At 40.4% G+C, this 24,282-nt stretch overlaps 1 protein-coding gene across 3 annotated transcripts in view; it reads left to right on the top strand.

Moving 5' to 3' along the window:
- Window positions 1–14,811, top strand: part of podn (podocan) — a 56,828-nt gene extending 42,017 nt beyond the window's left edge. For all 3 annotated transcript variants that reach the window (XM_048538695.2, XM_048538694.2, XM_048538696.2), the window contains 2 exons: window positions 6,878–7,026; window positions 10,657–14,811. In XM_048538695.2, the coding sequence (XP_048394652.2) occupies window positions 6,878–7,026; window positions 10,657–10,834 (327 nt within the window). In that variant the 3' untranslated portion in view covers window positions 10,835–14,811. The remainder of the gene's footprint in view (window positions 1–6,877; window positions 7,027–10,656) is intronic.
- The last annotated feature ends 9,471 nt before the right edge of the window (window positions 14,812–24,282 follow it).

The raw sequence follows: 24,282 nt of genomic DNA, 5'->3' as shown, positions 1-24,282 counted from the left end.
GAGAAATTATAATGTGGAAGGAGGAATTAGCAGAGACAAGCAATAGAGGTTTTGGGCTGAAATTTCTCATCCTTTGGTGGTGTCATTTCATTGGGTTTCATGGAGGCGTTTCTTCCTAATGAGATTTATCACACTGTCATCTTAACCTCAGTAACTACCTATCATGCTCCTGTGCCATCAGTTTCATCATGGTTAAGCTGTTTCCATGGACAGATTGCCAGCTGCCATGGACGCCCAGGTCCAGCACCCACCGGGTCTGCTGGATATATGCATAGACAAGCAGTCCGTCACTCCAGCCACTGATAGCAAGTCAAAAAGAGGACAAGGGAAGGGACCCTGAACTCTCAAGGCGACAGGGTGATTTGGTCATCCAGCCAGAGGAGAAACCACATGTAGGTTTTCACTCCACTCCCCCACTCCATAAATCTCTCTCCAAAACAGCCCAGAGCTAGCACGAAGGTACCTGCAACCCTCAGTCCTTTGTGAGTTCAAGCTGGGGAGAGTGAACTTGCCTCTAGGCAGAACACACATAGCACATCTGGGCCTTCGAGACGAAACCGCTCCCGTCAGTTGCCCAAACAAAGACCCAAAGCAAACGAGCTCTGCTGTATATTAGGGTTCCTCTTCTCTGTATACTAAACCAAACGGAGACATTGTTGGAGGGAAAGAAATAAAACTTTGAAGGCCACAAAGATAACATGGTGACATATCAATGTAAGTAAGTTTTCACATTTGTGAATATCTGCTCGCTTTCACCATTATCTGACAGAAGTTAAATGACACCAGGTTATAGTCCAATAAGTTTACTTGAAATCACAAGATTTTGGAGTGCTGCTCCTTTGTCAGGTAAAGTCTTCACTTGACAAAGGAACAGAGCTCCAAAAACTTGTAAATTTAAATAAACCTGTTGACTATAACCTGGTCTTGTGTGACTTCTGACTTTGTCCACTTCAGTCCAACACCAGCACCTCCACATCACGGCTACCATTATCTGTGTGTATGAGTCTCTGTCCAGCCGCAACCACTACACAAGGTTTCATTTCCCAAGGCATTGCAGGTAAGTGAAGCTGAGACCATAAGCACTTTCTTACATCTCCACCTGACCCATCAAACTCAGTCTTCATCTGTCCACGTTACTCTCCAGCCCAGGTCCGATAGTGCACTGCCCCCCATGTACCATATATTTTTGACAAACCTTCCCTTTCACATGATCCCTTCGCCACCTGTGCTGTATCACCTTCTCCCTTACATAATGAGTTGTCCCTTTCAGTACTATTGTCAGCTCTACCTCAAAGAATTCTGAGTCCAATCCCAGTCTCCCTCCTGAAGAAGTGGCCCTCGTGATGCCCCTTGTCATTTAGTGGATGGAGCTCCAAGACTGACCATGGCCCAGAGGCTTGAGGGAGTTAACCAGATGACCCCTTACAATTATTGATCAGACTGATTGACTGTCTTCCCATGACTCCGTGAACTGGTTGCATTGAACTCACAGGGCTCACTATGGTCCATTCCCCAGAGAGCCAAGGTGTGGACCCCTGACCCTGACCATTCCAACCAGGCAACTGACTGCGCCCAAGCCACTGCACTGATATTGGTAGCTACCCTTGACTCACTGCGTCAGGATCCCCAACCCAAGCCTGTCTCCCTGGACTTGACAAAGGACTGTTCCCCTTGGAGTTTGAGACATAGCTGTTGGTCTGCAGCACGTTTGTTGTGTTTGCCACAGCTGGCACATGCTGTAGATGTGAGATTGATGTAGAGCTGCACTGTAAACCAGCAAGTCCACTCCATGAATGGGGAGGCAATGGCCTAGTAGTATTATTACTTGACTGTTAATCTAGAGAACCAGGTAAAGTTCCAGGGACCAGGTGTTAAATACCGCCACAGCAGATGGTGAAATTTAAATTCAACAAAAATCTGGAATACATAGACTAATGATGACTGTAAATTGTTGGAAAAACCCATCTGGCTCACTAACATCCTTTATGGAAGGAAACTGCCATCCTTACCTGGTCTGGCCTACATGTGACTCCAGACCTACAGCAATGTAGTTGACTCTTCACTGTCCTCTGGGCATTTGGATTGGGCAATAAATGCTGCCTGGTCAGCGATGCCCTCATTCTGTAAATGAGTTCAAAAAGTAATTAACTGATCACTGCTGACCAGCAAGAAAAGCTGCCTGGCTTTGTGTCTATGCTAAACTGTAAGGCCAGACAGCAGTGCTGAAAGTCTTTAAAGAGTAGCTCAAGTGTCAAAGTGCAAAAAGACAATGCAAGGATGCTGTGAGCATCTGGCTAAACGTAAAATGAGTAAGTGCAAAGAGAGCAAGCAACTAGCCCAGAGATGCAGCCTCATCCAGTTTATGAGCCGGGTGCCTGTCCCTGCATGCATGGTATTCCAATGATAGATGCCAAGTGCAGCAGAGAGTGGACAAGTGTACTGTAAGTGGGTTGGAGATAGATGTGGAGAGGCTGGCATATTTCAGCTGCCAGCATCCATGGATGTGGGGTACATGCAGCCACGGCCCATGGAGTGTGTCCAAGACAAAGATCCAAAGAAACAAGCAGTGAGCTGGGGTTAGCCACTCTCTCACTTTTGTGTCAGGCACTCTGTGTCTAGTTTCTATCCCACAGTTTGTAGAGTAGGAAAGGGTGTATTAATGAGGCAAAATTAAGTGATGAGAGTGATAGTCAGTGGCAATCCCCTTTAGAGATCTTTCACCACTCCATGGCAAGAATTTTGCCTCAACATCTAGAACTTAATTGGACAAAGCAACTTCTTAGTCTTGACATTAAGAGGGACCTTGCTCAACTTCTCACACAAATCTCCCAAATTTCTCTCCATAGCCCACATCATTTGGGGATAGTAAATATTCTGCAAATTGTATCTCACCTCACATTGGAAAACACACAAAATATAAATACCTGAACTGGTTGGGAATTAAGAATCTATTGTGAGTGATGAACTTAAAGTAATTAATAGTAGCTAAGAACAGTTCTGGAGAAATTTAAAGGATGGAAAGCTGACAAAGTCCCTAGATGTGACAACCTACATGCCAGGGATTTAAAAGAAGTGAGTTGCAGTTAGTGGTATCACTGACTTTATCCTTGTAAAATTTCTTAGATTTACAACAATTGCAGGTGATTGGAAATGACCAAAGGTAATATGCTTTATTCAAAAAAAGGTGGGAGACAGGAATTGGCTGTATATAGGTTGTGAGCTTGACATCAGTCAAAGATGCTGGAATCTAATATTAATAAAGTGATTAAACAAATGCAGAAATCTCTGCTGATGGTATATTTGAAATTTCTGAAGGCATTTGGTAACTATGGCCAAAACCCTTTCCTGTGGAAGGTTCCTACTACATACAACTGTGGGCTGTTTTATTCTCAAAATTGCAGAAATGTACCTATGTCATTAGGTGCCAATACAATCACCTGTTTGTTTCAGCAGTGCCCACATCTCTTAGTGGGGCTGCTGGCCATAGTGAATCTGATTGTGGTGCCCACTATCCCTAATTGGAGAGCTAACTGCAAGGCAGCCAGTTAGGAGAGTATATCTCTCAGCATACTATATGAGCAGGTACCATGCCAAAGTGAGTGGTGGCTCCAACAGCATCCCAATATTAGGCAACTGACATGCACCAGAAATCTAGTACGGCATCTCCAAAGAGATCTCTCCAATTTGAGTGGGTAAATAAAGCGACAGACAAAATGTACTGCATAAAATGAGAGGAAATTCACTTTCTGAAGAGAAGGGAAAGATTGAAGACTTTTAAAATGTTGAGCAATTAACAAATGTTAGTTTTCAGAATGATTTGGAAGTCCTTCCACAAAAACCACACAAACATAGAGATAAGGCATACAATTAACAAAAGACACGGAATGTTAGTGTTTAGTCTGAGGTGGTTGATGTAAAGAATATGGAAGCTTTGCTACAATTGTACAGGATTTTATTGAGACCACACTGGGGAATATTAACTATGACTTTGTTTTCCATTCTTTGAATATTTGCCTGAGAGGGAATGCCACAAAAATTCTTAAGATTGATTCCTACGTTGATAAGGTTTTCCATGAGGAGAGATTTTGTAGAAAAAAATAAATGAGCTCATTGAAATAAACGCTAACCTAACGGCTCACAGGATAAATATTGAGGTTTTTTTCCTACTGACTAGAGAGTCTAGAATTAGGGGACACAGTCTCAGGATAAGGTAGGAATTTTTTCATTCAGACGGTTGAAAATCTATGAAATTCTCCATCCTTTGTACTTAAGTCCATAAATCTCATACAACTGGGCATGGTATACCTTTACAACAAAAATGGTAGGACTGCAGTTTGGTATATTTGCTGGTGTCCATGAAGTGGCAGTAAACACTTGCAGTGAATGAATGGAGAAAATTTATGGAAACCATTTGTATTAAATTTTTATATATTTTTAAAACAAAGCGAATAGCAATTGCAAATGGGGCAATATTATTGTAAAAATGCACATCTGAAGAAATGTTGTAAAATTAAATCTGTGAAGTGCTTACTTTCATGTTTTATTCATTTCCAGGATGTGGGCTTTGTTGGCAAAGCAAGCTTTTATTTAACATTCCCAATTGCTTGTGCCTACTTTTCCTCGAAAGACTTCAGTGAACCAGTTGAGATTGTAGGACAATGTTTTCATGGTCATCATTACTGATGCCGATTTTATTCTACATTTATTTCATTTATTGAATGTAAATTAAACACTTGCCATCATAGCGTTTGAACTCATATTCCAGATCATTAATCCAGGCCTGTGGTTACCAGTCCAGTGATATAATCATGATGCTACCATAACTCCAGTAATACTAACTTATAATGGACAAAAGAAAATACAGTATAGTACTATTGCTGTTGTTCATGAAAAGTACTGACAACAAAGCATTTGTTAACTAGTCAGTTAATTGGTTACCTGGTCTTTTATGAATCTGCTATCACAACAGTTCAGAAGTGTTCATCAAAAATCACTTAAATTTCTGCTCAGAAAATTAGAGACTTAGCTGCCATTTGGCATCCAAAAGAAATCACATCTCTAGGCCAAGATAACAAAGTGTGGAGCTGGATGAACACAGCAGGCCAAGCAGCATCTCAGGAGCACAAAAGCTGACGTTTCGGGCCTAGACCCTTCATCAGAGAGGGGAATGGGGTGAGGGTTCTGGAATAAATAGGGAGAGAGGGGGAGGCGGACCGAAGATGGAGAGAAAAGATGATAGGTAGAGAGGAGCGTATAGGTGGGGGCGTAGAGAGGGGATAGGTCAGTCCAGGGAAGACGGACAGGTCAAGGAGGCGGGTGAGGTGGTAGGTAGGAAATGGAGGTGCGGCTTGAGTTGGGAGGAAGGGATAGGTGAGAGGAAGAACAGGCTAGGGAAGCAGAGACAGGCTGGGCTGGTTTTGGGATGCACTGGGGGGAGGGGAAGAACTGGGCTGGTTTTGGGATGCGGTGGGGAAGCTTGTGAAGCCCACATTGATACCATTGGGCTGCAGGGTTCCCAAGCGGAATATGAGTTGCTGTTCTTGCAACCTTCGAGTGGCATCATTGTGGCACTGCAGGAGGCCCATGACAGACATGTTGTCTGAGGAATGGGAGGGGGAGTTAAAATGGTTCACGACTGGGAGGTGCAGTTGTTTTTTGCGAACCAAGCAGAGGTGTTCTGCAAAGCTGTCACCAAGCCTCCGCTTGGTTTCCCCAATGTAGAGGAAGCCACACCGGGTACAATGGATACAATATACTACATTGGCAGATGTGCAGGTGAACATCTGCTTAACGTGGAAAGTCATCTTGGGGCCTGGGATAGGGGTGTGGGGGCAAGTGTAGCACTTCCTGCGGTTGCAGGAGATGGTGCCAGTTGTGGTGGGGTTGGAGGGGATTGTGGAGCAGACAAGGGAGTCACAGAAAGAGTGGTCTCTCCGGAAGGCAGACAAGGGTGGGGATGGAAAAATGGCTTGGGTAGTGGGGTCGGATTGGAGATGGCGGAAGTGTCGGAGGATGATGCGTTGTATCCGGAGGTTGGTGGGGTGGTATGTGAGAACAAGGGGGATCCTCTGGGGGCGGTTGTGGCGGGGGCGGGGTGTGAGGGATGTGTTGCGGGAAATGCGAGAGACGCAGTCGAGGGCGTTCTCGACCACTGCGGGGGGAAAGTTGCGGTCCTGGAAGAACGTAGACATCTGGGATGTGCGGGAGTGGAATGTCTCATCCTGGGAGCAGCTGCAGCGGAGGCGGAGAAATTGGGAATAGGGGATGGAATTTTCAGGTCTAGGCCCGAAACGTCAGCTTTTGTGCTCCCGAGATACTGCTTGGCCTGCTGTATTCATCCAGCTCCACACTTTGTTATCTTGGATTCTACAGCATCTGCAGTTTCCATTATCACGTTTCTAGGCCGTTGTCTTAAATTCTGAAAAGTCATGAGAATTTCTGTATTTTTCATCACTGATATATCAGCTAACATGACTGAAAATTTGAAAAATTGTGGGACAGAATGATTTCAGGTGGCAGTGTTTCACCCAATTGTGAATAGACCATTAGAATAGTATGGGAGTTCTTGGAATCATTGCATGAACTGGTTTGAACAGCAACAGAATGAGTTTTAGGAGCCAGAAGAAATTGTTGGATGGGATGATCGCACCATGGGAAGTTACATTCTTCCAACCATGTTTCATGATGCATCTTGAGCCACTAACAGCTATAAATTTCAATTTATTTGGCTAAATGAAAAATTGACTATGAGGTTACAATATTGACTTGAAGGCACTAAAATTATTTGCACTATAGTATGTGTTATAGAAACCATGCAGCTCATTTATGCATAATTGGACAAGTATTTTAGTTTTAATTTGTTGTTTTTCGTTTTCAGCTTTTGGATCTGTCAGGCAATCAACTTTCCTACGTTCCTACTGATCTGCCAGAGTCTCTTGAATATATTTACCTTCAGAATAATCAGATTTCTGTCATCTCAGAGAATGCATTTGAATCCACACCAAATATCAAAGGGATTTTTCTTAGGTAAGTTCATTATGAACACCATTGTGGGTGCTTATTATCAAAGAAAGAAAGATCTCTTGGCATCGCTCACTTCAGCAAAGAAAATATGTTCATGAATATGTAACATTTTGCTTTCTATAATTATGCCTTCCGACAGCTCGGTGCACGGTCATAAGAAATCATTTGAACCTGGGTCAATCCTCAATATCTTGGGAAGAAAATGAGGCAAGTGGCACTGGGCAGGCCTTGCAGAATCGTAGAATTGCTTCCTGGTCAATTCCAAAGTGGCCTTGGCTCCTTTGATAGTTCCTAGACCTTCCTAAAGTCTTCCAGGTATTTAATTAGGAATTCATTCACGCAGCCATTTTCTAATCAAAAAGTGTTGAGCCAAACCAGGTAAATAGTTCCCAACCAATTTCCCCCCATCAAACTCGGCCGCTAGCCTTTTATTACAGTCAGTGGTAACTGAACCAGCCATTTCTCGTAAGAGACCAGAGCTGGAGTTGTATCCTTAATCTGTAAAGATTCCCCAGAATAGGCTCTCAGTCTAGCAGAGGCCTTGTACAAGCATAAGGGTTGGAATCCAGACTAAATTTTGTGAAAGACTCGTTCTGTGATCACTGGGTTACCATTTAACCAGATGTTTATTTTGATTGGTTCTGATTTGGATGTTGCTAAGCAATTTAACTATTCCAAACCAGACGTAGTTGGGGCTTTCCAGGGTGTGTACTCTCCTGGATACCAGCCTATGAATTCTCTTACTCCTTTTGTGTCTAGTGGGACTCTTTTGTTGTCTCAAGTCCACATACCCGCATCAGCTACAATGGCTTGCCAGCCCAGATCCTGGAGAAAATTTTAACTGTTTTGCTGAGGTTTGCCTTTGTTTTGGGGTTTTGCTGTCGGCTGACCTGGTGCCCCTCTGTTTAGGAAATGTCCTGAGGGACACAATGAATTTGCCTTCACTCAAGTGATGTTCCGCACACTCTTTTGGATTAGTGAGGGTGTTCACTTCCATCGGAATACCCTGCAACATATATGCTCCATTTGCAGCATTTCCCCATGATAAAGCCAGTTGTAGTACATGTTTGAAGTCCAGTTGGGCTTCAGCTAGTGGATGCTTTTGCCTGATTGTGTCATTAATCCCACATTCCAAACAGTCTTTCAACAGCTCATTAAAGGGTAAACTAAATTCATATGCCTCTGTCCCTCATCTTAGCCTAGTCAAAAACACCGATACGGATTCCCCTGGTCCTCAAATTACTGAGGAAAAACCAAAAATGTCTCAGAATTACAGGCAGCCTGGGATCATAATATTCCTTAACTAAATCTGTCAGCTCTTGAAAGGCTTTAGCATTTGGAGCCTCAGGAGAAGTTAGGTTCCTAATAACCATCACCAGATAGCCATTTGCATGCAAAGTTGGCTCGCAGGTAGGAGAAAGAGTGTGTTGGTGGAGGGTTGCTTGTCAGACTGGAGGCCTGTGAACATTGGTATATCACTGGGATTGGTGCTGGGTCCACTGTTTTCTGTCATTTATATAAATGTTAGTATAGAAGGTATGGTTAAGTTTCCAGATGACACCAAAATTGGAGGTGGAGTGCACAGCGAAGAAGGTTACCTCAGTACAAGGGGACCTTGATCAGATGGACCAAGAAGTGGCAGATGTAGTTTAATCTGATATAAATGTGAGGTGTGATACTTTGGTAAGGCAAATCAGGGCAGGATTCGTACACTGAATGCTAAGTTCCTGGGGAGTTTTGCCAAACAACGAGACCTTGGGATGCAGATTCATGGTACCTTGAAAATGGAGTCAAAGGTAGACAGGGTAGTGAAGAAAATGCTTGGTGTGCTGGCCTTCATTGGTCAGTGCATTGAGTATTAGAGTTTGGAAATCATGCTGCAACTGTATAGGATTTGGTTAGACCACAATTGGAATACTGCATTCAATTCTGGTCTCCCTGCTATAGCAAAAATGTTGTGAAACTTGAAATGGTTCAGAAAATATTTACAAGGATGTTGCCAAGGTTGGACGGTTTGAGCTATAGAGAGAGGCTGAATAGGCTGGGGCTATTTTCCCTGGACCATCAGAGGCTGAGGGGTCACCTTATAGAAGGCTATAAAATCATGAGGAGCATGAATAGAGTGAATAGCCAAGGACTTTTCCCTGGGGTGAAGGAGTCCAAAACTTGACAACATAGGTTTAAGGTGAGGGGGGGGAAAGATTTAAAAGGGACCTAAGGGGCAACCTTTTCATGCAGAGGATGGTACATATATAGAGTGAGCTATCAGAGGAATTGCAGCATTTAAAAGGCATCTGGATGGGTATATGAAAAGGAAGGGTTTAGAAGGATGTGAGCCAAATGCTGGAAAGTGGGACTAGATTTTATTTATCTGGTTGGCATGGACGAGTTGGACTAAAGGGTCTGTTTCTGTGCTGTACATCTGTGATTATAACCAATAAAGCTACGGATTCACAAACTGCCAGGAGAATTATTTGTTTCTTTTCATCTGCCCCAATATCGTTTGTCTGGAATAAATTACACATTCTCTCCACATTCTAGGCCTAGCCTTTGACAGCAGTATTGAAGGAGCCAAGCTTCCAAAATAATAGCATGATTCCAGAAATGCATACCCCAATTCAAAGGCAACTCTTGTGCATGAATTTCTTCAGGATCGTGCTTTTCTCTTGTCACCATTGAAATAACTCCACAGAGGCTAGTCTCCCATCACCAAGTCACTCTTTATTTACATGTGGACATCTGACACTGATCCAACTTCCTCAAAACCAGCTGACAGACTGAACAGAACCTCTGACACTCTTGTCAGCAAGCGCTCCTTGATTGGACCAGTTTAACAACCCTAATCAGGGAACTCATATTCTATGAGCTCCACTAGGCTGACCCTTTTACAATCACTGCAGGTATCAAGAAGGAACAGCAGATGCGCAGCCCAATTCAAATTTAAAGTTTAAAAAAAAGTTGGTAAAACCTCATCAATTTAGGCAGCAGCTGAGTAGAAACAGAAAAGGAAGTGTTACATTTATGCATAAATAATAAATATGTTGAACCCATCCATACCATGATATTCATGTCCAATTTCTTCTGCTATAGAAGAGAAGCAAAACACTTTCTTGGGAGGCATGCTGACACCAGATTCAAGCCTTGTGTGAGACACCTGAGCACATAATATGGGTTGAAACTTCAGTATAACACATTGGGAGTGCTACACTGTCAAAGGTGTCATTTTATGTAAGATGTTAAACTGCAGCCCCACCTGTTTTCTCAGGCTGGTGTAGAGTTCTTATTGAGGAAGGATTGAGGAAGTCAGTGCAAAACAGATGATCCAATTATTTATTAGTGGGACTTGGCTGATGTGGCTTCCTACAATATGGTGAACACATTAAAGTACTTAATAAAAACTAAAAGAACTGCGGATACTGTAAATCAGGAACAAAAACAAAGTTGCTGGAAAAGCTCAGCAGGTCAGGCAGCAGCTATGAAGGAGAAAACAGAGTTAATGTTTCGGGTCCGGTGACCCTTCCTCATATTAAAATACCTTATTGGCTGTGATATGCTTTGAGTGGTCATGAAAGATGCTGAATAAATGCAAATTTATTTTTATATTACATTCACTGCAATCTTTTCATTTCACAGAGACAACAGACTTACAACAGGTAAAGTAAAAGAAATTGCATTTGAGAAGCTGAAGTTCTTGCAGGTGTTGGATATGGGAGCCTACTCTGAGTCTGCTTCTGAATCCAAAAAGGAAGCTGGCACCTCAGGAAACAACTTAGAGAAGGATAGTGAACAGGCTACTCGGAATGATAAATAACTTTCAGTGAAAAATAGCCAAGATGTTCAGTGTAGTGTCTTCCATACCATATTGCCTGGTATTACTACATAGAAGTCATTGAAAATATCTATTTCTGCTTACTCTAATTGCCCCTACTCTCCTAAACCGTAAGCTTTACCAAATGCCCTCATCTAATGATGCTCTTACCTGTTTTCCTCCATTGTCCTCATCTTACCTAAACAGCCTACTATTGCTTTGTTTTCCGGTGTACTTATTCTTGAGTAGTCAACTTGATTTCTTCAAGCTCATGCTTGATGACATTATCAAACTATTCCCCTTCTCGGCATTTAAGGAGCTCAGCTTCTTAAAACAGCTTTTAAAAGCCTTTATCATTCTCCTCCTGCTGAGGAACCCCAGCCTGAATGTTTTTCAGCATTCGCAATTCCCAACCTTGCTTTGTTCTCAAAGACTGGAACCAGAAGATTACCTTGCAACTACCCCCTCTGGCAACTCCTTATACAAGTACCTACAAGCCACCTTCTCCTTCCCTGCAAGAGTGTGACTGCACAATGTTAAAATCACAAATGTTTCACCTAACTCTAGTTTCCTATTAGTCCTCAGCCTCCTTGGTCATTCTGTGATAGTTGTCACCACTGGCTGCTCTGTTTGCCACTAGTGTCTTTCTTGTGCGTTATACCCAAAGGAACTGTTGCCTTCTGGTTCCTGACCGTACCTGTTTCAACGTAGTAATGGTGTTTCCCCAATGTCTGTTCCAACCTGTTCACCAGATCATCTTGGTGGGAAACAAAATAACTCATTAATGTCTATAAACTATTCTTTGATAATGTTATTTGTACTTTGTAGTTATGATACAACTAAAACAAACAACCACAATTCATCACATAGTTATAGCCAACCATTAAAAGAAAAATAAAGCATAAAACTAAAGTAATGTGCAACTATGAACATTTAAGCTTACAAATTTCTTTAAGCAGGTTTCTTTAGTTTACATAACCAAAATGAAAAGCCCTCTGCATTGATTGTATAGATATACCAGTAGTTCTGCTATATACGTGTTTCATTAATGCAATGTGGCTGGAAAGCAATTGATGAATAGTGTATGCTGTTTGGATAACACGAGCTTTCTGCTGTATGGATATAGCAATTTTCTATAGCAATTCCCTATAATGTGATTTTCTTTGTGATTTTCTATAGTATGGGGTCACACTTAAACACAACGATCTCATTATAGGAGAACTGCCTGTAGTGATATAGTTCCAAGTCAGGATGTTTTCTGACTTAGAAGGGGTCATGTAAATAGTGATGTTCCCAAGTATTTGCTGTCTTTGTATTTCTAGGTGGTAGAAGTTGTAGATTAGGAAGGTGCTTTTGCTGGATCCTGCTGCGTTACTGCAGTGCAATTTGTAGATGGTACACACTGCTGCCCCTGTGCATTTGTGGGGTGAAGATAATGGATTGGGTGCCAACCTTGTGGGTTGCTCTTTCTGAACAGTTGTGAGCTTCCACTATGTTGTTGGAACTGCACCTATGCAGGCATGTGGATGGTATTGCACTAATGGACTTGTGCTTTTTACTCAGTGGACAGGAACTAGAGAGTCAGGAGGTGAGTTCTTGCTACAGGATTCATTGCTTTTGTAGATATAGAATTTATTGGGCTAAAGCTAATTTAGTTTCTGGTCGGTGGTAACACCCAGGATGGTGACAGTGGGAGATTCTACAATGGTAATTGCATTGAATATCAAAGGGTCGATCTTTAAATTCTCTTTTGTTGGAGTTTGTCATTACTTATAGGTGTGTAAATGGATGAGATGAGTGAGTAGGTAACTGAGTAAGGAGTAGATGGGTGAGTAGTTAGGCTGAGTGAATGAATGAGAAGGAGCAGGGTGGGTAGAGGGCACTTAAGTTCGAGGGCTGGTCATGTCAGATTGTGAGGGTAGTCAGGTTATGGGGGTGGCTGCTTTGTTGGGGATAAGGGGATCAACTGGGTTGTGTTCAGTTTGGTATTTCTGTACGGAATAGTCAGGTAGTTGGGCAATAGTTGAGGCTCAGTGGAGTAGTAAGGTCAGGGGTTAATTGCATCAGTGGTATTCAGGTGATCGGTGGGTAGACTGGTGGGGAGGGATGTTTTCAGGAATGTATTTGGAGGCATTCATGATTAGGATTATTCAGATGGTTGGGAATTGTTCTGGAATTCAGAGATATACTTGGGTGGATGAGAGTGTTTGTCAAGCTAGAATTGGGGCTGAGCCAGGGGACTTAGTTGGGAGATTGGGATTCATTGGGAACTCAATGGGTTAGTTGGAGAGGGAAAAGCATATGATTGGGGTTTTAGTTGTTTAGTTAACCAAGAGATAGATAAGATTTAATTTTTCCAGTACTTTCTGGCTAGTTATTCAATCACCATAAAACTGTTCAAATTCTTCAACTCTAACTCACAAACATATGTGGGAAGTGCCCCGGACATTTTCACTTCCGACAGGCAATTCCTCTGATCGCTGAGACCCTCTAGAAATTAGAGAGAGTTGGATTGCTCAGAGGTGGTGGAGGGTCTCAGGGATAAGAGGAATTATCTATCTGAAGTGTAAAGATCCTGAGCGGTTCCCACATATTTTCATGCATCAGAACTTCCACATTTTCCCAAGGCACATCTCCAGCCCTAATCCAGTAGCTATTGACGCAGAGACTAGAAGATTTGGCCTTTTGTGTCTGACACTAAGATCTAAATGAGCCAGAGCTTTTCACCAGTTGAGGAATTCTCTTTTTCGTGACCTCAACTACTTCATTGCCTTCAGTTAATTTCCTCAAGTAATTTAAGTTACCATTATTATCTCAATACCTAACTTCTGTAACTTCAACATGTGACCTCAACTCTCCGCAGACATCACCACATCAAAAACAACCCAGATTCTCACTCTTCATTCTTTCATTCATTCCAACCTCCGTTGTTTATCTACTCCTTTGATATGAATTCTTAACCTTGTTTTAAGGCTCTTCATGGTTGTAGAGTTACTTGCAGCACGTAAGAAGACTATTTACAGCACATAAGAAGAGCATTCAGCCCAACATGTTTGTGCCAGATTTGCGCATGAAAATCTGGATGGACTTTCCAATATTGCCTTATCCCTTTCATGGTTACCTCTTGCCTTTTATCCCAACACATACCCATGGCTCCTCTAACAGAGGGCCTCTCTTTGTTTGCTTCACCATCTGCAGTTGCTCATTTACTCAGATTCCTCATATATCCAGGTCCTCTGTCCGGACACCTCCCTCCACATTTTTATATCCTTCTCAGATTACTCCCCTTCAGTTGAATTCTTGACTTCACATCCAAACCTCTCAATTTTATTTCCCCTTTAACTATGCTGTATTCTGTTTCATTTATTGCCTCCATCTTGTAAAGTGCTCTGAAATATTGTCTGAATGTAAGGAACAATAAAAGAATGCAAGATAAAATATATATTTACAAGGGAAGAACAATGGAAAAAGTGGGAAAGCAGTGGCAGTGATGCTACTTGAATATCTCATAAATGAACAAGTTGTGTTGAGAACCATATATCTTACTTAGAATGAATTCCCAAATTAACAGATATATATTTATCTAACAGATACATATTTTTGTTCTGAATTGCTTTGCGAGGTCAAAATACTTCTATCAAATTTTATCAATCCATCCATCCATCAATGGATAATTCTGCTGATCACAGAATAATACAGCATAAAAGGAGTCCATATGGCTTATTGTACCTGTGATCATGAGATACATTGCTACTTAACCAATGAGCTAATGCTATAAATGGTGAAATACTTTATTTGTCAATGTTGGTACCAGTGAAATTTAAAAAAGGACTTGAACACATTGCTAATTGAGTTTTAGTTGGGTGATCCAATATCATGGGACTGCTTTTGGGCTAGGGTGTAATTTTCACAGAAATGATTTGAATATTGTCTCTCTCTGATGTGTTAGAGTGTCTTTATTTGTAAATCATTTATTAAAAGTTGACATAGATTATAATTGACTCTTAAGTCTCTTTGAATCTGCAGAATTTACAGTTGTGATGTATTGTTGGTAATATTACATCAGAGTAAAAAAGAATTCAAAGATAATAGGATTGTATTTTACGTTCCTCTGCAATAATCTCTGAGTACACAGGAAGAACTTAATCTTTATCAATGGGAAAAGGTTGCCGGGCCTGGTATCAGGATATATTTGAGAAATATATTTCAGAGGATGAATCTTTATTTGATTTATGTGTTCTTTCTTGGGATGTAGGCATTGCTGGCAGTATTTCCCATCTCCAATTGCCCTTGAATGGAATGTTGTGTGAGGTCATTTTGGAGCAAATTTAAGAGTTAGCTATATTACTTTGGCTTTGTACTCATGTATAAGCAGGATCAGGGAAGATTGGCAGATTTCCTTCCCTAAAGAAGTTAAAGGGTATTCATGAATCAGACGGGTTTTTATAAAAATTGATGACCACCATTACCAAGACTAGCTTTCAATTCTAGAATTTAATTTGTCGTATTTAAATGCCACCATCTCCCACATGAGGTTTGAATTCTTATCCCCTGAGCAGTAACCTGGGTTCCAAATTACTAGTCTAGTGATATTCCCAATATGCAATCATCTTCCCTAGTGCTGAATAATTGAGAATATGATAATACAAGGAAAGGTTAAATTCTCACTCATTCTTCAGTAAGGTACAATCTACAATCAGTTATATTTCAGCATTCTCAGAGTTAAAGGTAATCATGTGGAGCCAACAATATTTTGTCACGGGAAATTAATGGTTAATTAATTTATTAAATCATCAAAGGTTATTGTAGAAAATGAAAGCTTATGGTGTAAGGAGTAACATATTGTTAAGGATAGAACATTGGCTGGCTAATAGGAAGTAGAGAGGAGAAATAAATGGCAGAATGTCACAAGTGGTGTGTTGCAGAGGTTATTTCTGGGGCCTGAACACTTTACGCTTTCTATAAGTGATTTGAATCAAGCAACTGATGATATGGTAGGTAAATTTGATAATGAGATAAAGATGTAAGCTGTAAAGAGGATATAACGAGCATACAAAAGGATATAAAGAAGTTAAATAAATAAGCAAAGTTCTGGCAAATGAATTGTAATTTGGGAAAGTGTGAAATTGTCCATTTTAGCAGAAAGAATATAACAAGAAATATACTACTTAACTGATATGAGTTTGCAGAGCTCTGGGATGCAGGGGGATCTGGGTGTCATACTGCATGAATCAGAGAAAGTTAATAGCAGGAGCAGTAAGTAATTAGGAAAGCTAAAAGAATGTTATGTTTGATTGTGAAGGGAGTTAAATGCAAGAGAAGGGAGATTATGCTTCAGGGCACTGGTAAGACCACATCTGGAGTACTATGAACAGTACTGGCCACCATTCTTAAGGAAGGACTTCAATTCATTGGAAGCAGTTCAAAGAAGGTTTACAAACTAATATCTTTAATGAGTGTATTGCCTTATGAGACAGACTAAGCCTGTACCCTGTGGAGTTTAGAAGACTCAGAGGTGACTTGATTGAAATATATAAAATTCTGAGGAGATGTGACTAGGTAGATGTAGAAAAAATGTTTCCTCTTGTGGAGGAATCTAGAACAGGGGCCATTATTGAAAAATAAGGAGTTGCCTATTTAAGGCAGAGATGAGGGTCTATGGCTGAATGAACTACCCTTGTTCATATTATTGGTAGTAACCAGCCACGTGGTGGAAAACATAGTGCTGATGAAGCCTATCAAGGTTGAAGAGTAAGAAATCAAGTTAATCTATGGATAGAACACATGGTTTGCAGTCTTAAGACATGCTGAAGTGCTTTAGGAAATTTTTGATGCCTTGTTCAAATAGCACCAGAGAATGTGAAAACACAGCTTAATGGTAAGCAGACAAATCTTTATCAAGTGCCAAGATGAACTCACTTCCAAAAATGAAGTGATCAAGGCATGTGTCAGGATGACAGCAAGCACATTGTCAGAATGCCCACAACATTCCCTCATTTGAATGGGCACACCACAAAGCTCCTTTAAGAATCAAGGTATGACTCATGCAGAAAAATAAGTAATTGAGATTTGCTTATTGGAATAGTCAACACGTTAAGATTAACAAGTAAGGCACTAAAAGATCCCCCAAAAATATGGAACACATTAGAAGACCAGTTCAGAATCAGCTAAGCATCCATATTCATCAACTAAAATTCATGAGAATTTAATCAGAAGCCTGCAGAATTCATAGAGTACTTAGTGATGCAGAGAATGGGGCTTTCTAGAAAGATATGCCTAACAAACCAAAATGTGTAACATCTAGAGATGAGCATTAAATGCTGGCCCAGCCAGCAACACCCTCATTCTGAGAGTGAATAACAAAAAGAGCTACAGAAGGAGTGCTGTAAATAGGGGCCAATCTTCACAGGCCAGCGAAACTTTTGGGCCTTAGTTTACTCAATAACAAGAACACCCAAACATAGCAAGATGTGCAATGTATGGCCTTCTGCATGCATCAAGGAAATGTACAGTTTTCAATACGGAGAGTAGTTGGGAAACTGAGAGTTTTACTCATTAAGCAGCAACTCTGTTTGTATTGAGTAATTTGCAAATTACTGGCAGATGGTTTTAATATGACAGAACAGAAGTTTTATGAATTTATAAAGTGTAAAATACACTTTTTTGTGTTACAGTCCTTTAATGATGTTAACAAAGTGTGGGGCTGGATGAACACAGCAGGCCAAGCAGCATCTCAGGAGTATAAAAGCTGACATTTCGGGCCTAGATCCTTCATCAGAGAGGGGGATGGGGAGAGGGTTCTGGAATAAATAGGGAGAGGAGGGGGTTGGACCAAAGATGGATAGAGGAGAAGATAGGTGGAGAGGAGAGTATAGGTGGGGAGGGGATAGGTCAGTCCAGGGAGGACGGACAGGTCAAGGGGGCGGGATGAGGTTAGTAGGTAGGAAATGGAGCTGCAGCTTGAGGTGGGAGGAGGGGATAGGTGAGATGAAGAACAGGTTAGGGAGGTGGGGACTAGCTGGGCTGGTTTTGGGATGCAGTGGGGGGAGGGGACGAGCTGGGCTGGTTTTAATGATGTTGTTTGGTCTCTATTATAGTTGCAAAGAAGTTTTATAGAAGATATTCCCAATTTTCATGAGTGTCTGGATAGATTACTTTTCTTCTTATGATTGCATTAACATTCAGTTTTTGGACAAACGTGATATGGTTCAGTATCATCATAACATTCGACAAAATGTTCATGGAAATCTGTGTTATGCTTTGTAAGCTGTCATGATAATATGATCATATGTTGCTAATTAATTTAGGACTTTACAGATTTTAGGAAAGTTCAAAATCTGGTTTTGGACATCAAAGACTTTTACTTTGGTTTTTTTTAACAGGGGTATCTAGAAAAATAGAAAATACTGTCCTTATATTGGGTAACCGGTTTAAATTAAAATCACAACAACCAGACTATGATCTTAACACAAACAGTGCCTGCCCTGAGAAAGAGGATCAAGGTTAAATATCAAAAACATCAGTACTATTATAAATATCTCTGGCAAGCTTGATCTTTTAGCCCTTTGTACTCTTCATTTGTTGCTGAATATGCAGTGTTGTCTTACTTCAAAAGAAGAGGTGGAAGGAGGGAAAAACTTACATCAACTTTACCATTCTGATAAATGCATATCTGGAACCTGGCTGTCCAACCAACAGGAAAATGAAAAGAGATAATGGGAACTGCAGATGCTGGAGACTCCAAGATAATAAAATGTGAGGCTGGATGAACACAGCAGGCCAAGCAGCATCCCAGGAGCACAAAAGAAAATGAAAATGTTCTTTGAACAGGCCATAATTATATTTCTCTGATGTTAGTAATAGTGTAGCTGTCATACACTGTCACAATCAACAGAAAACAGCATGCAGGCAGCTCAAATCGTAGTTAGTCATTGCATGAAAGCAATACAAATGCTGGTTTTTAATTGCAGAGATACTGAAATTACAATTTTTATGTGGATTTAAAAGTAGTATTCTGCAATCAAATTTCCAAAGTTTCGTAAAGAGTTACTTTCCTCTCTTTGCCTCTATTTCGAGTCCCATGTTATGTATAATCCTGCACTGAGAGGGAACCAGCCATTTTGGTCACAGAAAGCCAGTGGTGCTCTGAGATCAGCTAGATGTTAAATCATTCTCCAATTCTTGCCAAGTGGGAGGGGAGGGAAGACAGCCTGGCCTGTCCTCAACACCCGGTGCCAATTCCTCAACCGCATAATGTAAATTTTATCTCCAATAGTCTGCAAATCATGGATCAGATCTCACATTTGGTACAGGATGTGGCAGTGCACCGTTCCAATGTGTCCATCCTTGAAGCATAAATATAAAGTGACCAACCATAACAAAATGTTAATACGCTATGCTTTGAAAACTGTTATGATGATATTATCATGTGTTAATAATTAATTTAGGATTTTACCGTTTTTAGGAAAGTTCAAAATCTGGTTTTGGACATCAAGGATTTTTGACCTTTTTTTTGTAACAGGAGTCAACCGAAAATATGGAAAACTAATACTCTCCTTGAATTGGGGAATCAATTTACATTGATCTGAACAGGTGAACAGGAGGAGAGAGGTACTCTCCTTGGGGGCAGGTAATCACTCGGGCAGAAACTGAGACCTGGAGTTTTGCAGAATCATGGAAGCTCTGCAACTCATCAAAATTACACTGGGATCCGATCCTATTTTCACCAGTAAGGGATCAGAAGCAGGGTGTGACTCATAAATGAGGGAAACCAAACTCACAATCTCATTAGAACTTTGTGCTAAGTTCAAACAGGCCTGATTCTCACAGCAACAATGGCCTTACTCTGCAATATGTGCATTACAACGTTTTAGAGCAGTCATTATTGTAAAGAAGTCAGTAATAGACGTGGAGAACTTTATTTCATCTCTGCATGGCCCCTGAGGTCTGCCTATGGTGTATACCAGGTTTGTTGGCATGGAGATTGTGAGTGCATAGGATAGTAGGTTGGTGCATGAGCTTTGTAATTTGGCATTCAGTTAACATAGGAGCTCCACAGTTCCATTTAATGATCTTCATAGATAGTCAAAGGCCAGTGAATTCACCTTCAAATTCTTTTAACTGTATCTTCCAGTTTGATTTATATAGTCATAGTGTTAAAGAATCATACAACATGGAAACAGATCCTTAATCCAACCAGTCCATGCTGAACATAATCCCATACTAAACTAGTCCCACCTGCCTGCTCCTCAGCCGTATCCCTATAAACATTTCCTATTCATGTACTTGTCCAACTGTCTTTTAAACATTGTAATTGTGTTTACACCCACCACTTCCTCAGGAAGTTCATTACACAAATAAACTACTCTCTGTGTAAAAAGATTTTCCCCTCATGTCTCTTTTAAATCTCTCTCCTCTCACCTTAAAGAGTTGCCTCCAAATCATACAGTTCAGAAAATAATGAACACAAACACAAGAAAACACAAATGAGCTGTATTTCAAGCAGTGCCTTGTCAGAGAAGCAGACAGAAAGACAGATTTGTAACTGGAGCAAATTGGATACACCTTTCATTCTCAGTTTCTGTTGAAAGGCCAAAGTCCAGTGAAAAAACAAATTAGAGCAGTATTCATTCACTGAGAATTCAAAGAAGTCTGTAATCTTCACAATAGCTGCTATTCAGGTTATCCTGAATCAAGCATGGTCTTAGGTTAAAATCTAACATCTCAAATACACTGTACACACTTTAAACTATATATTTTATATTCTTCACTTTTTAAATGTTATATCTGTGTTTGGGCATATTTTGGTATTATGTCTTTTATTGTTTTTATTTTGATTAGCAAATAATAAAATTTTTATTCCTTTCAAGAAAACCTTGTTATTGGCTCCTCATTTAATTCTGGTGAACTACCAAACTGCACTTTTATTGGAGGGAGAAGTTTCATTTTTGTAACAACACTCAATGACTTTGTGTTATCAAGTGAAAAGTCAGAGACAGTGGCAGCCAGGAGACATTTACTGGAACTTCCAACCTCATTGAAACTCCAACAGCAAATGATGCTGACTGAATCTGAAAGCTAAAAACCAAAATCTACAAATCTTGGCCTGTGCATGCCGACCATATCTATCAGGCTGCTTCTATCGTGCCAACTTTAAAAAAAACAAGTCCTCACAAGCTGTTTACTTTACAGGCATTCCAACTAGACAGCTTATTTCCTCTGTCTTAAAACCTCTCTTTTTAAGAAAAGGACAAAATAACACTGTAAAGCCACAGCATCGGCACACTTTGATGCCTCACTTGGACAAATGTAGCCTTGATGTCAAGGGCAGTTGTGCTCACCTCAGGAATTCAGCGATTTTTTTTTTTTTTTATTTTATTTTTTTTTTAAAAATCTATGCTTGTACCAAAGTTGTAATGAGGCCAGGAGCTGGGTGATGCTGGAGGAACGTGAACTGTGCATTGGGGAGTAGATTATTGCTAAGTGCTCCGTGAGCACTGTAGATTATCCCTTCTGTCACGTACTGAAGAGTAGATTTATGGGAATGACAATTGGCTAGGTTGGACTTGTCCTGCTTTTTTTTGTGTACTGGACGTACGTGGACAATTCTTCACAATGTCAGTTAAATACCAGTATTGTAGCTGTACTGGAATAGCTTGGCTAGGGGGACAGCAAAATCTGGAGTGTAAGTCCTCAGTGCTGTTGTTGGAATATTGTCAGGACCTGTAGCCTTTGCAGTTTCCAATACTGTTTCTTGATATCATGTAGAGTGAATTGAATTGATTGAAGATGCGGGGACCTCTGAAGGAGGCTGGGATGGATCACCCACTCAGCATTTCATTCAAGACGACTCATGTAAATACTTCAACCTTGTCTTTTGCAAGAATGTATTGGGCTTCCTCACCTTGAGGATGGGGATTATCATGGAGCCTTCTCGTTTAGTATGCCTACCACAATGGATGTGGCATGATTTCAGAGCTTCTATTTGATCTGCTGGTTGTGGGAACGTTCACCCTGTCTATCATTTGCTGCTTACACTATTCAGTACGCAAGTAGTCCTGCTTTGCAGTTTCAGCAGGTTAGTATCTTATTTTTAGTTATGCCTGGTGCTGCTCCTGGCATGCCTACCTGCACTCTTGCTTGATTCAGTGTTGATCTCCTTATTTGATAAGACTGGTGGAGTTGGGAATTATGCCAGGGCATGAGGCTGTAAATTGTGCCTGGGTCCAAATCTACTGCCCACGGAAGAATATAGGTGCTCCATTTTCAGCCCAATGTTATTCACGTGGTCATTCCAAGTATATTGTGTAAATAGTTCCTTGTTTATTTTTAATGTCTTTACTGTTTATAATGATGACAATGGAATAAAGAATACCTGCTTCATAATCTTTGGCCTTGTCTGTGTTTGAATCTCACTACAAGTGCAATGTGTTCACTCAATAATAATATTATTTTGGCACAAAAGTGGAGCCACTGACATTGCAACCAAAGGTGCTACATGGCTGAATTTTGAAGTCAACATCCTTTAATAAGGTGCTGAGGTGCTTTGGATACAAATAAAGAGCACGCCCCCACGCAGTCTGCCCATATGGGCATATATGCCATTTATATAGCGAAAGTTCAGCTAAGCATTTCTTTCTTTTTGCACATTTTAAAAATAAGTAGGAATGGTCATACTGGGGAGAATAGAAGAAAATTATTTCTTGACCATTTAAGTGCAAAGTAGATTTGCCAGTAGAGAATATCAGAAAATATGAAAACAGCAGCAATTCAATTAAAAGTCTCATCTTCATGTTTATAAATCACCAATAATGTGCAGAGTCATACAGCATGGAAACAAACCCTTTGTTCCATGCCGGCCAAGCTTCCTAAACTAATCTAGTTCCATTTGCCTGTGTTGGGCCCATTTTCCTCCAAACCTTTTCTATTCATGTACCTGTCCAAATGTCTTTTAAATGTTGTAAATGTATCTTGACCACTTCCTCAGGCAATTCATTCCACGTTTGAACCATTCTGTATGAAAAAGCTGCCTCTCGGGTTCTTTTTAAATCTTTCTCCTCTCACCTTAAAAGATAGTTTTAAACTCACGCACCCTAGAGAAAAAGATCTTATCTATGCCCCTCGTGATTTTATAAGTCTCAGTAAGGTCGCCCTTCAACCTCCTATTTCCAGAGAAAGAAGTCCCAGCTATTTACGGCTTCTCCTTATAACTTAAACCCTCCAGTCACGGTAACATCCTAATAAATCTTTTCTGAGCTCTCTCCAATATGATAATATCCTTCCTACAGCAGGGCAACCAGAACTCTACACAGTACTCCAAATGTGGCCTCACTAATGTCCTGTACAAATTCAACATGAGGTCCCAGCTCCTAAATTCAATGCAGTGAGCAATGAGGGCTACTGTGTTAAATGTTTTCTTAACCACCCTGTCTACCTGCTATGCAACTTTCAATAAACTATGTACCTGAACACTTAGGTCTCTGTTTGACAATACTACCCAGACCCCTACCAGAAACTGTAAACGTTCTGGCCTTGCTTGGCTTGTCAAAATGCAACTTCACGCATTTAACTAAATTCAACTCCGTCTGCCACTTCTGAGTCAACAGGACTAATTGCAGAAAGTACGCAACATTACAAAAAGCATAATTTATTGCCACTCAAAAAACATCAGCAAAAATTATAATGGTAACAACAATGGCAGATTACTTATAGTTTAGTCCTCTGGTAAGAAAGCTTAAAATAATGAGTCTTACAGTATTTGAAAATACATTGATTTCAACGGACTGACATTGAAAAAATGCAGTAAGAGACATCAGATTTTCTTCCATTTGATACACTAGTTAACTTTATATGTGACATTGTTGCATCTTAGCTGACATAAAATATTCTTTGTCTAAGTGACAATAAAATCTAAATTTCTCTAACAATAAGCAGCATATGATCTGCTTCACATTTTGATAATATTAAATGACAATGCATTTAAGCTATGTACAGTGAAATTTTCATAAAAGCAGTACAAGAAATAAGACATCAAAATCATAAAAGAATGAAAGAGTATCCATTAGATGATTTCTGGACCATTAGCTGATTAGAACTTGCTCTCCCATTCAAAGAATTATGCCCTGATTCATTGAAAAAAATTCTGATGTCCTCCAATTCTGAAATTTCTATATCATTATTTCAATTCTTCATTTTTGTAGGTCAACATAATTCTGCAATAGAAAGATTGTTCCAGTGAAGTAACAGTATTACTTGGCAGAAAAAAAAGAGGAACTTCTTTAAAATGGATTTAGGAAGGATATGAAATAATTCTGTTGTTATTACAGACCAGACCATTGAACACAGCACAGAATATGTTTGGCTATTTGCTAGGACCTGCAAAACCTAATGCTGGGGAAACAACACATTCAGGGTTTGTAGTGTAAGATTGGTTTATCTGTAGTTTCTTTTTA

Source organism: Stegostoma tigrinum, chromosome 8 (genome assembly GCF_030684315.1).
Source record: "Stegostoma tigrinum isolate sSteTig4 chromosome 8, sSteTig4.hap1, whole genome shotgun sequence".
Taxonomy (NCBI): domain Eukaryota; kingdom Metazoa; phylum Chordata; class Chondrichthyes; order Orectolobiformes; family Stegostomatidae; genus Stegostoma; species Stegostoma tigrinum.
The sequence above is the reverse complement of the archived record's forward strand: the minus strand, read 5'-3'. Positions and strand labels throughout refer to the sequence as shown.